Source organism: Podarcis liolepis (assembly GCF_965112155.1).
Source record: "Podarcis liolepis genome assembly, chromosome: 11".
NCBI classification, from domain to species: Eukaryota; Metazoa; Chordata; class Lepidosauria; order Squamata; family Lacertidae; genus Podarcis; species Podarcis liolepis.
The window spans coordinates 62,382,776-62,397,723 of record NC_139565.1 but is presented as its reverse complement, the minus strand read 5'-3'; the positions used below and the strand labels follow the sequence as shown (position 1 = coordinate 62,397,723).

General features: G+C 45.5%; 1 protein-coding gene across 1 annotated transcript in view; it reads left to right on the top strand.

Annotated features, from left to right (window-relative positions):
• The first annotated feature begins 223 nt into the window (after positions 1–223).
• Positions 224–14,948, top strand: part of NOL6 (nucleolar protein 6) — a 67,755-nt gene continuing 53,030 nt past the window's right edge. The window contains exons 1-11 of the mRNA XM_083465771.1: positions 224–442; positions 1,922–2,155; positions 3,019–3,135; positions 4,414–4,593; positions 5,632–5,800; positions 7,579–7,713; positions 9,742–9,905; positions 10,789–10,909; positions 11,543–11,601; positions 12,853–12,954; positions 14,003–14,118. Coding sequence (XP_083321897.1) covers positions 1,922–2,155; positions 3,019–3,135; positions 4,414–4,593; positions 5,632–5,800; positions 7,579–7,713; positions 9,742–9,905; positions 10,789–10,909; positions 11,543–11,601; positions 12,853–12,954; positions 14,003–14,118 — 1,397 coding nt within the window. The 5' untranslated portion in view covers positions 224–442. The remainder of the gene's footprint in view (positions 443–1,921; positions 2,156–3,018; positions 3,136–4,413; positions 4,594–5,631; positions 5,801–7,578; positions 7,714–9,741; positions 9,906–10,788; positions 10,910–11,542; positions 11,602–12,852; positions 12,955–14,002; positions 14,119–14,948) is intronic.

Genomic DNA, 14,948 nt, shown 5'->3' with positions numbered 1-14,948 from the left:
CAATAACCGCTCCTTTTAGGGTCTTCTGAGCCTGGGCAGACCCTGCCTACGCCTCGTGCGACCCAATCACAGCAATACTAAAAGCAGAATTTTTGCTACTGATTTCTGTTCTTTGCGGTGGGGAAGGATCTCCTATGCGTACCCGGAATTCCCCCCGCAATCAGCGAGATGGGCTCCTCTTCATCTTTTCTTATCTCTCCGTTCCGCGTCGATAGAGACCGCTGTTCGGAAGGCGCTAGGCGCGTGCGCGTCGACCGTGGGCGTGGCCTCGCGGCTCGCTTTGTTCCAATTGGGTGGGGTTTCTTTTTTCTTTTTTCCCCTCCTGCGTTTGGGCTGTTTCGTCCAATCAGGAGCCACCCGGAAGTGAGCGGAGGCTGCTCCGGATTCCGCGTGGCTTTGCTTAGTTCCACCCACGTGGAATGCAGGAGGGACCAAGCAGAAGGTGGGTGCCGTGTAATGGGGGGTTGCGCGTGATCCTGAGGTAGATCCTAAAGCTGTAGAATGGGAAGCAATAACATTTGTGTGATGAGCCGCCCTGTGATCTCCGCGTGAAGGGCGAAGTGCAAAACTGATCAATAAAATAAATTAAGTAACTGAATAACGGAACTTAGACAGCAATCTAAGTGAAGAAGTCGGATAAAAAAATAAGATAACCTGTCCCTGGTTTACTTCGATGGCATTAAAGAGAGAGAGGAGAAAAAAATGATGTCGATTTAGTTTTTATATTGCTTATTGTATTAAAACATGGCGTGCTCTGGTCCATGGGGTCACGAAGAGTCGGACACGACTAAACGATTAAACAACAACAACATATTAAAACATTTCTCTAAGGGGTTTACAGAAAACTAAAACAACAACAGACAAGATGAACAAAAATATTACAAAAATGCCCAGTTATATAGCATTTGGGGTTCAATGTAACTTTTTCGTTGTAGAGTGTGTGAAAGTAGTCCCATAAGCAGTGCCGGATTTACGTACAGTGGTACCTCGGGTTACATACGCTTCAGGTTACAGACACTTCAGGTTACAGACTCCGCTAACCCAGAAATAGTACCTCGGGTTAAAAACTTTGCTTCAGGATGAGAACAGAAATTGTGCTCCAGTGGTGCGGCAGAAGCGGGATGCCCCATTAGCTAAAGTAGTGCTTCAAGTCAAGAACAGTTTCAGGTTAAGAATGGACCTCCAGAATGAATTAAGTACTTAACCCGAGGTACCACTGTATAAGCTAAACAAGCTATAGTTTGAGCCCCACTCTCTTGGGGGCCCCCAAAAAAAATTAAAGGGAAAAAAACCTGGATGTACGTTTCCAGAATATAAGATAAAAACAAATAAAATAAAACCTACATACAGCAACAGTGTTTTTGTGTTGTGTAGGCTCCTGTGATGTAAGTGATGGGCCCTGCCTCCTAGCCTGCTCCCTAAAATATCACTGGTTTGCTCATTTCTATATTAATTACTTTGATGAAATACGTATTTTATGTGCAAATGGTTTTAGCTACCTGTTAGGTCCATAAATTACCATATAGCATATCTTCAACACAAAAAACAGCAAAAATTTGTTGTTGACAAAGGGCAGCTGGACATATAAAGGGCCCCATAACCTTCAGGAGCTGAGGGCCTCATCAAACCTAAATTTTGCCCATAAGGAAGATCTTCACTCCACATTCTTATCCAGGGACTGATTGCACTTATCTTGAATAATGGCTATAGTAGTAGGTGTCCCCAGACCCATTCTCTTCTCTTTACCCATCCGTTGGGGAGTTGGAAGTATTCTGACAAGGCGATTCATGAAAACAATACAATTCAATAAGGTCCTGCTTATTCAAATGAACTTCTGAGCAGGCTTGTACCAAAAAATTAAAATAAAATGACTGTGGGATTACTTTCAAGGCTGACCTGTTTTCCTTTGGCCTCTCTGCAGATGTCTGAAGATGCAGAGAGAGAAGCAGGCGTGGGAGACTCCGAGAGAGAAAATGGGGAGGCTCTTGCTAAGGAAGGGAGACCACGAGGGAAGAAAAGGTCTCTTGCTGCTGAGGGCGTCCTGCAACCGGTGAAGCTTTGCAAGGCTGAACTATACAAGCCGCCCACCAACGAGGAGCTGACACGCCTGAAGGAAACAGAGAGCCTGTTTCACTCCAACCTTCTGCGCTTGCAGGTCAGGCTAACTTAGCAGGGTTAGTCCTTTTGTGGGCAGGTGTTGTGGGAGAAGGGTTCCTGTAACTAAGACAAAGCCCTTCATTATTTGTACTTCCAAGCATCTGCATGGCACACAGAATTTTGCTTCAGTCTGTGGGCTTTCCAATTCTTTCCGTGTGTTCAAAGAATCATTAACTTTCTCCTGTTCAGTGCTTCTAAGATCTTGCCTAGCACTGGCTCCAGTCACTTTCCAGACTCCTCTTTCTCCCTCGGTTCTCCAACTACGCTGTCTGACTGAGCTTCCTGCCCCATTTTGCGTAAATGCCCGGCTTCTAGTCCTCTCCTGTGAAGCTTTCTTTCTGCTGTTCTGTTTTACAGTTGAACCTCTACTCACGACCACAATCTGTTCCAGAGGCCCGTCCTTATGGCGAAACGGGTTGCTGGTAGAAGTGCCATTGTGGGCAGACGCATTCAGCGGCAGCCTGCTTCTGCGCATGTGCAGACGGCGACAGTTGCTTCAGCGCGTGTGCAAATCATGGCAAACCCAGTTTACTTCTGCGTTTGCTGTGGTTGCGACTTGTAACGGGCCAAAGTAGAGCGGGACATAAGTAGAGGTTCTACTGTACATCCTTTTCATTTCTTCTTAAGGTGTTCTTTCATTCCATCTTGTCTCACCGTTAGTTATTGTTTGTTTTATATATTGTATTATGTAATGCCCGGTGGGAAACCCAGCCAGATGGGTGGGGTATAAATAATAAATTGTTGTTGTTGTTGTTATCATCATCATCATCTCACTTTTAGGTTGTTAGTAATAGCAATGAAGTTGTATTTTTTTTAAGTGCTAATGTGGCGAGTGGCGTCTCTCCTTTCTCCCCTGTGCAGATTGAGGAGCTTTTAAAAGAGGTGACTCTCAAGGAGAAGAGGAAGCAGAAAATCGACTCCTTCCTCCACGAAATCAATGCCTTGCTGAGCACAGTCCCAGAGACCCCGCAGAGAGACGTATGTCCAAGATGCATGTAGTTTTACAACCCAATCTTATGCATGTTCACTCGGAAGTAAGCCCCCTTATGTTTCATGGGGCTCGCTCCCTAATAAGTGCATTTAGGATGGTGGCCTTTGTGCTTGAGGTGTAAACACTTGCTGCAATCCTAGCAGTTTTGTTTAAACTCAACAAACTGATGATTCCTAGCTGTGGTTTGTTTGAAACAAGCTAACTTCAGAGCACAGATCATGAAGCTGGCTTCTTTCAACACATTATACTTAAGATTAGCCACGGTTTAGGGTATGGATGTAACATGGAACTGTAGCTCCTCAGAAGTAGGAGCTTCTAATCTCCTTGCTGCTACCCCAGTGGAGAAGGAGAGCTTAAACGTACATGACTCATTTCCTTCACAGCAAACCATATTTTATCATGGTGTTCAAATGTAGCCACTGAAATGGACCCTAGTCCCAGCATTGTACATCATAACTGTTAGTGTCTTCTTCCCAAGGGTCTCTGGCAAAAAGAGGCTTTTCCTTTTTTAAAAATAAATAAATAAATAATACTTTATTTAGAATTCAACAGTAACAAAGGAAAAAACCACAGTAGTTGCTACATCAATTCATTACAATTAACCAATTTTAACAATATATAAATAGTACTAGAAAAATTACACATCACTTTTAACTTACTGAAGTTTCCATATTACACTTTTATCTCTTTATCTCCTCCTTAACATATCAAAAAGAGAAAGACCAAGAAAGGAGGCACAAAAAAGTGAAGAGGAAGAAGGGGGGGAGGGAAAAAAGGAAAAAGAAAACAAAAGAAAATAAACACATTTATTTTGCTTCCGATAAGACTCATTGTATTATTGTTTCTACAATTTTTTCACACAGTTCCAAGTTATTGTATTTCTTTATTTGTTTTCGTCAGATATCAAAAAACATTATATTTGTTGTTGTACAAGGATCCCTCTATTTCTGCCAGGAGATATTTGTTATTGTAACGCTTTCCCAAATACTCCTTAAAGATTTTACATTCTTTCTGTGCTTTCTGTTTTGGACAACATCTAATTCTCCCTGTCATCATGGCCATCTGTAGGTATTCTATCATTTGGACCTGCCACTCATTTATCGTAGGTGTTTTGTCACTTTTCCAATTTCTTGCAATTAAGATCCTGGCTGCCAAAAAGAGAGGCTTTTCCTAGCTCTGTTCACTGAGATCCTTTTTCACTGGCGGGTCCCATCCTGTACTCAGGGTGTGCTTAAACCTTTTTCTTCTACCCTGTCTCCTCCTAGATCACCAATCAGTCCTGGCTCCCCAGTGGAGTGAAGGTCCCTCTCCAGCAGATTCCCTTCTGCGTCAAGGGCCACTTTCGCTTCCTTCCCCCCGCCGAGGTGAAAGTGGTGGGGAGTTACCTGCTGGGCACCTGCATCAAGCCTGAGGTCAACGTGGATGTGGCAGTGACGATGCCCAAGGTTAGTGGCACTGGCACAAGTGAGAAGCAGACCACGAGCTGCTTAGCTTCAGCATCGTCTTCATTCCACAGGGCCTAAATTTGCAATAGGTTTTGTGGTTTGTGTGTGTGTGTAGTGCACGCCAATAATGGCATAATAATTTCTAGATTCAGGTAGGTAGCCATGTTGGTCTGACGCAGTTGAAATAAATAAAAAAAATGCCCAGTAGCACCTTAGCGACTAACTAAGTTTGTTCTGGGTACAGTGGTGCCTCGCAAGACGAAAAGAATCCGTTCTGTGATTCTCTTCGTCTAGCGGTTTTTTCGTCTTGCGAAGCAAGCCCATTGACGGATTAGCGCTATTAGCGGCTTTTAGCGGCTTTTAGCGGCTGATCGGATCAGCTGATAAGCGGCTTAGCAGCTTAGAAAAAGGGGGGGGGGAAACCCCCGCAGGAACTCGCAAGACATTTTCGTCTTGCGAAGCAAGCCCATAGGAGATTCGTTTTGCGAAGCACCTCCAAAACGGAAAACTCTTTCGTCTAGCGAGTTTTCCGTCTTGTGAGGCATTCGTCTTGCGGGGCACCACTGTATAAGCTTTTGTGTGCATGCACACTTCTTCAGATACCAAAAGCTTATACCCAGAACAAACTTAGTTGGTCTCTAAGGTGCTACTGGACAATTTTTTAATAATAATTTCTGTTGAAGGCGAGTTTCAAAAAAACGTTTTTGTAAGGGTATATATTTTATGGGGCAATCCCTCTTGCTGGCCCTAGTAGGACCAACTTGGCTAGTTAGCCCTGGTGATCATTTGATGTCTACTGACTGGGTTCCCCCGCTCCCCTCAAATGACCCGTGAAGTTTAGAATTTTATTGATATTGATGCTGCATTTTATGTTGTACTTTATGCTGTTTTTAAGTCACATTTTAATCAATGTTTTATTTTGCTGCTAGCCGCCCTGAGCCCAGTTTTTAAACTGGGAAGGGCGGGGTATAAATAAAAAATTATTTATCTATTTATTTATTTATTTATTTATTTATTTATTTATTTATTTGCTGCTAGGAGATCTTCCAGGACAAGGACCACCTAAACCAGCGCTACCACCGCAAGAGGGCTCTCTACTTGGCTTGCTTGGCTCAGCACCTGGCCAAGAAGAAGCTCTTCGGGGCCGTGAAGTTTGCCTACGTCAACGGCAACCACCTGAAGCCGGTCGTGCTCCTGCAGCCGCAAGGTGAGGGTGGCTTTCCGCCTGCTCCTTGATCCAGACCCCCTTCCTTTTTCTTGGTCTCCCTGTAATAGAGCACCAGGTTTGGGCAGAAAAATACTGTATTTTTTGCACCATAACACTCACTTTTTTCCTCCTAGAAAGTAAGGGGAAATGTCTGTGCGTGTTATGGAGCAAATGCCTGCGAGTGATGGGGGGGGGATCTGCTGCAGTCGTGAGCAGAGGATCCATGGTTCCCCTTCCTTCCCTCCTCCATGGTTACAAAGCATGGATCCACATGGATTTTTGCATTGGGCTACTCCAAACTCACTGTCAGATCCCATGTCTGTGGCCACAGCATGAACCACAAAAATCATATATCCACTATTTCATTTAGAATATTTTTTTTCTTGTTTTCCTCCTCTAAAAACTACGTGCGTGTTATGGTCTGGTGCGTGTTATAGAGCGAAAAATACGGTAAGTGATGGGTTCTGGTGGGCTGAGCAGGAGTGTGATGCTGCAATGTAAGAGGCAGCTGCAGTTTTCGATTGCACGAGGCTGCATCTTAAAGCGGGTTAGAGTGAGTGAGTGCTGCAAGACTGGGGCAGGTTATTATTCGTTAATTCTGGTTTGTTTGTTTGTTTGTTTAGTTGCATTTATAGCTCACCTTTTCCTCCAAAGAAACTCAAGGTGGTATACAGGGTTCTCCCCCTCCTCCTTGAATCCTCCCAACAACCCTGCGGGGCAGGCTAGGCTGAGAGGCAGTGAGCATCATGGCCAAGCAGGGATTCAAACCCAGGTCTCATAGGTCCTAGTTTGATGCTCCAACCACTACTCCACACTGTCTCTGTTACTTGCATAGCTTGCCCATATCTGAATGGTCAGGCGTAAATTCAGAAAACATTACACAAGTGCAAGATTATAATGGAATCATGAAATAAAACCACAAAGCTAACCAATGATGGGGACATGGGTGGCGCTGTGGGTTAAACCACTGAGCCTTGGGCTTGCCGATCAGAAGGTTGGCAGTTCAAATCCCTGCGACGGGGTGAGCTCCCGTTGCTCGGTCCCTGCTCCTGCCAACCTAGCAGTTTGAAAGCATGTCAAAGTGCAAGTAGATAAATAGGTACTGCTCCGGTGGGAAGGTAAACGGCGTTTCCGTGCACTGCTCTGGTTCGCCAGAAGCAGCTCAGTCCTGCTGGCCACATGACCCGGAAGCTGTACGCCAGCTCCCTCGGCCAGTAAAGCGAGATGAGCGCTGCAACCCCAGAGTCGGCCACGACTGGACCTAACAGGTCAGGGGTCCCTTTACCTTTAGGTCTAAACCACAGAGCCTAGGGCTTGCCAATCAGAAGGTTGGCGGTTCGAATCCCTGCAATGACGGGGTGAGCTCCCGTTGCTGGGTTCCTGCTCCTGCCAACCTAGCAGTTCAAAAGCATATTAAAGTGCAAGTAGATAAATAGGTACCGCTCCTGCGGGAAGGCAAACGGCGTTTCCATGCGCTGCTCTGGTTCGCCAGGAGAGGCTTAGTCATGCTAGCAACATGACCTGGAAGCTGGAAGCTAGCTCCCTCGGCCAATAAAGCAAGATGAGTGCCGTAACCCCAGAGTCTGCCACGACTGGACCTAATAATCAGGGGTCCCTTTACCTTTTAACCAATGATGAAGTTAGCAGTGTAGCAGGAGGGGAGACGTTCAGTCCACCAATGGAGGGAGATGTTCTTAAAAGTCTTGGCCTGGGTGCCTTCTCCTTATCGATTCTCCTGGCTTGCCTTTTGCTCACCCTGCTTCGTGGGGTTTCCCTAGGGAAAGACATGAAGTTGGTGACTGTCCGCCTCTACGCCTGCCCTGCCCAGGGCGTCTTCAAGACCAGTCGCCTGCACCCCAGCAAGAACAACGTCCGCACGGCTTGGTTCACGGAGAAGCGCTCCCCTGTCGCTGGTATTATTATTATTCTATACTTATTTATACACCGCCTTTTCCCGCTGATGGGACTATTTAATTGCTCATCGTCTAACATTGTGTATGCCATCAAATGCCAACAGTGTCCTTCAGCTCTCTATATTGGACAAACAGGACAAACCCTACGCCAAAGAATAAACGGACATAAATCTGACATCAAGAATCACAAAACAGAGAAACCAGTAGGAGAACACTTCAATCTCCCAGGACATTCTATACAAGATCTCAAAGTAGCTGTTTTACTACAAAGGAATTTCAGAAATAGACTGGAAAGAGAAGCTGCTGAATTGCAACTCATTACCAAACTCAAAACCATGGATAGACCTGGTTTGAACAAAGACATTGGATTCTTATCTCATTATACATGACTAAGCCATTTTTCACCTTCTCACCCCTTGCCTTTTCCTGGAAGACCTATTGCAGTCGTTAAGAGTCGTCAACAGGCTCATCTCAGCTATCTGCCAATCGCCCATTCCCACCACCCTTCTGAGTAATACCCCTCCCCACCTTCTCACTATGTAGAAGGATCTGGCAACTTCTGTTTCAGTGTATCTGAAGAAGTGTGCATGCACACGAAAGCTCATACCAAGAACTAACTTAGTTGGTCTTTAAGGTGCTACTGGAAGGAATTTTTTTATTTTGACTATGGCAGACCAACACGGCTACCTACCTGTAACTGAAATTTTAATGTATTTTTCATCTTTGTTGGAAGCCGCCCAGAGTGGCTGGGGAAACCCAGCCAGATGGGTGGGGTAAAAAAATTAAATTATTATTATTATTACTGATCTACACACATAAAACAAATGAACGCACAGGAATCTTCCAAAAGCCCATCCCAAGCCCCAAAAGTCCCATGGCGATCAGCAAATGGTAAGGGGGGCAGGATCGTGAAATCTGGAAGCCCCTAGTCATGAACCGGCACATGGGCGGTGGATACAGATTCAGTCGTTCTGACTCGAGGAACGAGGCAGTTGAGCAGCTCGGCAGCTGTATCCATGACTGAGCAGCCCTTTTTAGGATCCACTCAGCTCATCCTGAAAAGGGGGAGGGGCTAGAAAAGGTGCCCTAAGCATAGTCTGCCTCCCTTTTTCCCTGACTGGATTACTGCGCACAGTGGGGTCACCACCCAGTGGTCGTAATTGAACCTTTTTTCAATCCTACTTGGCTACGAGTGATCGCCAAAGAAGAAGACAAACAGGAACAGCTGAAAACGTAGGAGAAAAAACAATCACCAAAAAACCAAACAATTAAACATTAATAGAATTAACTATGGATAGATAAGATAGATTAAAAGCTTGCAGCCCATTGCAACAAAAGCAGCATGGCACCAGCCCCCTCGTTAAAAGGAAATTTTTAAAAATGTTTTTCTGGTTATTGCTGTTTTCCTTTTGTTCCCCCTGTGAACGATGCCATGGCCTTTGGCTAGCGCAATAAAGTTTATGAATGAATATACAGTGGTGCCTCGCAAGACGAAATTAATCCGTTCCGCGAGTCTCTTCGTCTAGCGGTTTTTTCGTCTTGCTAAGCAACCCTATTAGCGGATTAGCGCTATTAGCGGTTTAGCGGCTATTAAAGGCTTAGCGGCTAAAAGGCTATTAGCGGCTTAGCGGCTTAGAAAAAGGGGGGGAAAGCGAAAAAAATTGCAAGACTTGCAAGACTTTTTCGTTTTGCGAAGCAAGCCCATAGGGAAATTCGTCTTGCGAAGCGCATCCAAAAACGGAAAACCCTTTTGTCTAGCGGGTTTTTCGTCTTGCGAGGCATTCGTCTTGCGGGGCACCACTGTATAAACCTTTGATGAACTTTGATGAACTAGGATTCCTGCCTAATAACCCCCCTTCTAAGCTACACAGAAAGTTAGTCAGAGTGTCTCCATTTTAGACTTGGATGTTGTGTTTCTGTTGTTGGGTTCTGGGTGGTTTTATGCCAGACAAGAAGGCCGCAGCTAACGGCGTCTGCCATATTTGTTTGACATGGACCGGTGGTGACCTCCTGTTCTGCCTTTCCTAGGAGCCTCGGAGCCACCGACGCCACACTACAACAACTCCATTTTGTGGGACCTGGTCCTGGAGTCCAGCCTGCTCTTCCTCTCGGAGGCAGCCCATGACTTCCAAGGCATGCGAGACGGGGTGTCTCTCCTCAAAGTGTGGCTGCGCCAACGTGGGCTTCACCAGGTAACTGGGCCCGGGCACAATGGGGGGAGACCTGGGCCTCCTTGCTTCCTCACCCTTGAGCAGCCTGGCTGTTGTGACAAGACCGTGTTGTCAACTGCCCTGAGATCTACAGGTATAGGGCGGTATACAAATTTAATAAATAAATATTTGGGGTTGCAATCAAATATTTGAGGTTACAATGGTGGTGCTGGCTATGGCCCGTGGGAGTTGTAGGTCCAAGAATTCTGGAGGACACCAGGTATGCAAAATCTGCTAAGTGTTGTGATCCCTTTGCACTATGCTAAAAATGCTAAAAATGTCTCGAGCAGCTGCAGGCTACATTCCTAAACAGGACTGTCTTCACCCAGCGGGGTGCAAGGGGTGCGGGGCACCTGGAGGCCGAATTCTGGGGGGTGCCTCTCAGTCAGTGGAGGTGAAAAGCAATGGAGCGAAAGTCCCTACCCCCTCCTCGGTTACTCTGTTGCGTTACTGCGCCTAAGATTTCAGATTAAAACTGCCACTGCTGGAATGAAAGGAGGACCGTTTTCTGCCTCCCCACTTCCAGCCACGCTCTGAAAACTGGAAAAGTGATCCTCTTAAGAATATTAGGGGGGCAGGCAGGGGGAGCGGGGCTTTGGTTTTTGCAGTCTTCAGGGGAAGGACTAGACCATGTGAAAAATGAACACAATATTTTAGCTGCAGTTCATTCAATTTCAGATTTGTATTCTCGTTGTAAAAAAGCATGCCTAGACATTCTGTTCTTTCACCCATAACCTAGGTTCAGAGTGCCATTTAGCTCCTAGCTTTCTAGCACTGGGCGGCTGGAGGATTTGGGAATCTGCAGCAGAAGAGCACCTTGTGCCAACTTTTGTGTATTGTCCATTTCTTCCCTCCCCTCCCCCAGGGCCTTGGGTGCTTCAATGGCTTCATGGCTTCTATGCTGGTGGCGTATCTCTTGGAGAAGCACAAGATCAACAAAGTGATGAGTGGATACCAGGTGTTGAGGAACAGCCTTCAGTTCTTAGGTAAGCCCAGTGCGCTTTGGCTCTGAGGTGGGAGGTGCTTAGATCTGAGCTGGTTTGTGGGGTTCCCTGCCTTTCCTCTCTCGATCACAAACCAAGCCACCCATTTGGCAGAATAATAATACAGTGGTGCCTCGCAAGACGAAAAGAATCCGTTCCGCGAGTCTCTTCGTCTTGCGTTTTTTTCGTCTTGCGAAGCAAGCCCATTAGCGGCTTAGCGGCTTAGCTGATAAGCGGTTTAGCGGCTTAGCGGATCAGCTGATAAGCGGCTTAGTAGATCAGCTGTTAAGCGGCTTAGCGAATCAGCTGATTAGCAGCTTAGCGGATCGGCTGTTAAGCGGCTTAGCGGCTTAGGATCAGCTGATAAGCAGCTTAGCGGCTTGGGAAAAAGGGGGGGAGGAAAAAACCCCCGCAGGAACTCGCAAGACATTTTCGTCTTGCGAAGCAAGCCCATAGGAAATTCGTTTTGCGAAGCACCTCCAAAACGGAAAACCCTTTTGTCTAGCGGGTTTTCCGTCTTGCGAGGCATTCGTCTTGCGGGGCACCACTGTACGATAGGAGACGATAGTCTTTATTGCTTCACAATCTCTGAGTAATTGCATGATCTTTCCCCCCACGTGTCTGTCTTCCTTCCAGCTGCCACAGACCTCAGTACATCTGGAATCAGCCTTTCAAAGGATGGGGTTTCCTCACTGGTAAGAGTGTGAGCTTTGGGGTACTTGGAATTCCTGATTAGGGCAGAGGCGATGGGGGTTGTTTATTATTACAGCTGTATTCCACCTTCCTTCCAAGGAGCTCAAGCTGCCTTCCATGGTTATCCCCTCATCCCTTTGTATCCTTGCAACAACCCTGTGAGGTTGTGCATTCACTTTCCCTGCTAGAAGCTGCCACTCCCACCTGCTTTTCAGCCTGCGACACCTTTTGAATCTCAATATTTATATGTTATGGAAAGGTTTTCAGTGGACAAATAAATGGGGGGGGGGGAGACCCAAAACAAAAATGAATACAACACAATGTATAGGTATATAAGTAAGGTTATTATCCATCGAGCATACAATTATTAACACGTCACTGTAGATTTTATAAATGCACTTGTACTGTCATCATATTTATCCATACACAATCTGTGTCCAAAAGCAATCTCTTTGTATGTTATAAGAGTTGCCGTATCTTCTATCCATTGATCAAAGGATAGTAGTAGTATTAGTAGTAATAATAGTAATAATAATAGTAATAATTTGTTTATACCCCACCCATTTGGCTGTGTCTCCCCAGCCACTCTGAGCAGCTCCCAACAGAATATTAAAACATGATAAAACATCAAACATTAAAAACTTCCCTATACAGGGCTGCCTTCAGATGTCTTCTAAAAGTCAGATAGTTGTTTATTTTATTGACATCTGATGGGAGGGTGTTCTACAGGGCAAGTGCCACTACCCAGAAGGCCCTCTGCCCGGTTCCCTGTAATTTCACAGGGAGGGAACCGCCAGAAGGCCCTCAGAGCTGGACCTCCGTGTCTGGGCTGAATGATGGGGGTGGAGACGCTCCTTCAGGTATAGATAGAAAGATTATCTTTCCAGTGAATCAATATCAAGTCTTTTGGCAGACCTGAGGGTGCAAAGAGCCCATCTATGTTGACCAGGTGTCAAACCCCATATCTGAAGAAGTGTGCGTGCACACGAAAGCTCATACCAATAACAAACTTAGTTGGTCTCTAAGGTGTTACTGGAAGGAATTTATTTTATTTTGTCCTGTATAATGGGTATGTGATTTAGGATAATATGATCATCTGGCATTTTAAATTGCTCCCCTAAAATTTAGTTATACATCCCGATGCTTCTTTTCTCCAGAATTTTGCAAGCATCAGCCATTGCAGAAACCTAAGTTTCAAAGGAGCATTTTCCTTGTTCTGCCTTTTGAATCTCAGCTTTGTCCTCTTCCTCTAGCCTACCCTGGCGGACTTCCACGCAGCGTTCCAGGTGGTCTTCGTGGACCGTTCAGGGTTGGTTAACCTGTGCGCAGACATGACGGCCTCCACATATAAGCAGGTAAATGAGGTCGTGGTTTCGCCCAGCTTTCAAATGTGCCGTCCAAATTTTTCCTATCAGCCCCAGCCACTACAGATTTACTGGAAGAGAGGAGAGGAAGTTTCTCTGTGCAGCCAAAAGGCCTTGTTACTAGCAGAAGAAATTCATTGGAAAACCGCCCCTTGTATTCATGTTACTTATACCCAGCTCTTCGCCGTTTGCATAATCCTGGAGTGAGAAACAGAATTAAAAATACAACAAAGCAATATTTCACCGAAATTGAACACCCTCAAAGGAAGAACGGTTGATAAAAACGAGGGGTTTTTTCAGCGATGGCAAAACTGATGGCAATGATAAGAGACACAAATTTAGAATCCTTTAAAGAATTCTGGAAACTCACTCTAATCTGTTCAAAAACTTATTTCCCCTACGCAAAGGCCAAAGCAGGGTTTGAAGCGTAAGAAAATAGCAGGATATATTAAGAAACGGGTTAAAGAGGATGAAATTAGATAAGAGAGAACCTTAAAAAGCAATTTTATGTAATTTGAGTTAGAAATATTGATGTTGGGTGAGTGGAAGTCACTAGTTTTGTTGAATTGGAATATAACTTGAGTAGCAGATTTAACTTTCAATATGGAAAAATAATTATATATATATATATATATATATATATATGCTTTCGTAGATTTTGAAATTCAGCCTAGTGTAAAAACAGACGGCATGCCAGTGTTTTCACCGTTGTTGGCATTGCAGACTTGTCGGGTAGGCTGAGAACCGGAGAGTGACTTGGGCGAATGGGGGATTTGAACCCGGGTTTCGTGTTATTGTCTACCTGCTGCTCTGCTTTGCTCTTTGCAAATGGACCAGGGAAGCGAACGGGCCAAGAGTGTTTACACCGGCCACTTGGGGGTGGTGGTGGTGGAGTGGTTTTGTAGGGTACCCCCAACCAAGATGAGTTGATGCCTCGAGAGAAAAAAGGAGGCAACTACATTGTGGCCTGGAATTGACACTTGGGGTGTAGGCTTATTTCTCGGCTTGCCTAAATATGTGCGGTTTTGCTCTCCCTTAGATCCAGTTCGAAGCCAAGCACTCTATGGAGATTCTGGACGACAAAACGATGGATGGGTTCCATTTGCTGCTCATGACACCCAAGCCTCTGATCCGAGCCTTTGACCACGTCTTCCAGTACGTTCTCTCCACGAGAATATTTCTTTTTTTCTTACATTTACACACTACAGTGGTGCCTCGCAAGACGGAAAACTCGCTAGACGAAAGAGTTTTCCGTTTTGGAGGTGCTTCGCAAAACGAATCTCCTATGGGCTTGCTTCGCAAGACGACAATGCCTTGCGAGTTCCTGCGGGTTTTCCCCCCTTCCCCCCTTTTTCTAAGCCGCTAAGCCGCTTATCAGCTGATCCGATCAGCAGATAAGCCGCTAAAAGCCGCTAATAGCGCTAATCCGTCAATGGGCTTGCTTCGCAAGACGAAAAAACCGCTAGACGAAGAGAATCACAGAATGGATTCTTTTTGTCTTGCGAGGCACCACTGTACTTTTTCTTCGAAGGAGCACAAGGGGACCTGTCTGGTTCTCCTCTTCCTCCTCATTTCCTCCTTACAACAAGCGTGTGAGAGAAGTTGGGCTGAGATACGGTGACTGGCCAAAGGTCACCCAGTGAGTTTTGTGGCCGCATGGGTATTCGAACCCCAAGCCTCCCAGGTCCTAGTCCAACACTCTTTTTAAAAAATGTATTTTAGTAAAAACCAGAGCCCTTTCGGGGGCGATAATTTAGACGGGAAAAGGTCAAAAAAAGGTTATTTATGTATGCCATTACGGCTGCCTATGTTTTGTTAGCACAAAAATGGAAAACGAGTGAGGTCCTAACCAAAGAAGAATGGCAACTTAAACTGATGGAATTTGTGCGGCTTGCGGATCTAACTTACAGAATAAGAGAACAAGAGCAACATTTGTTTAAAGAAGATTGGAAAATGTTTCTTGAATATATGGGGGGAATTGTGTA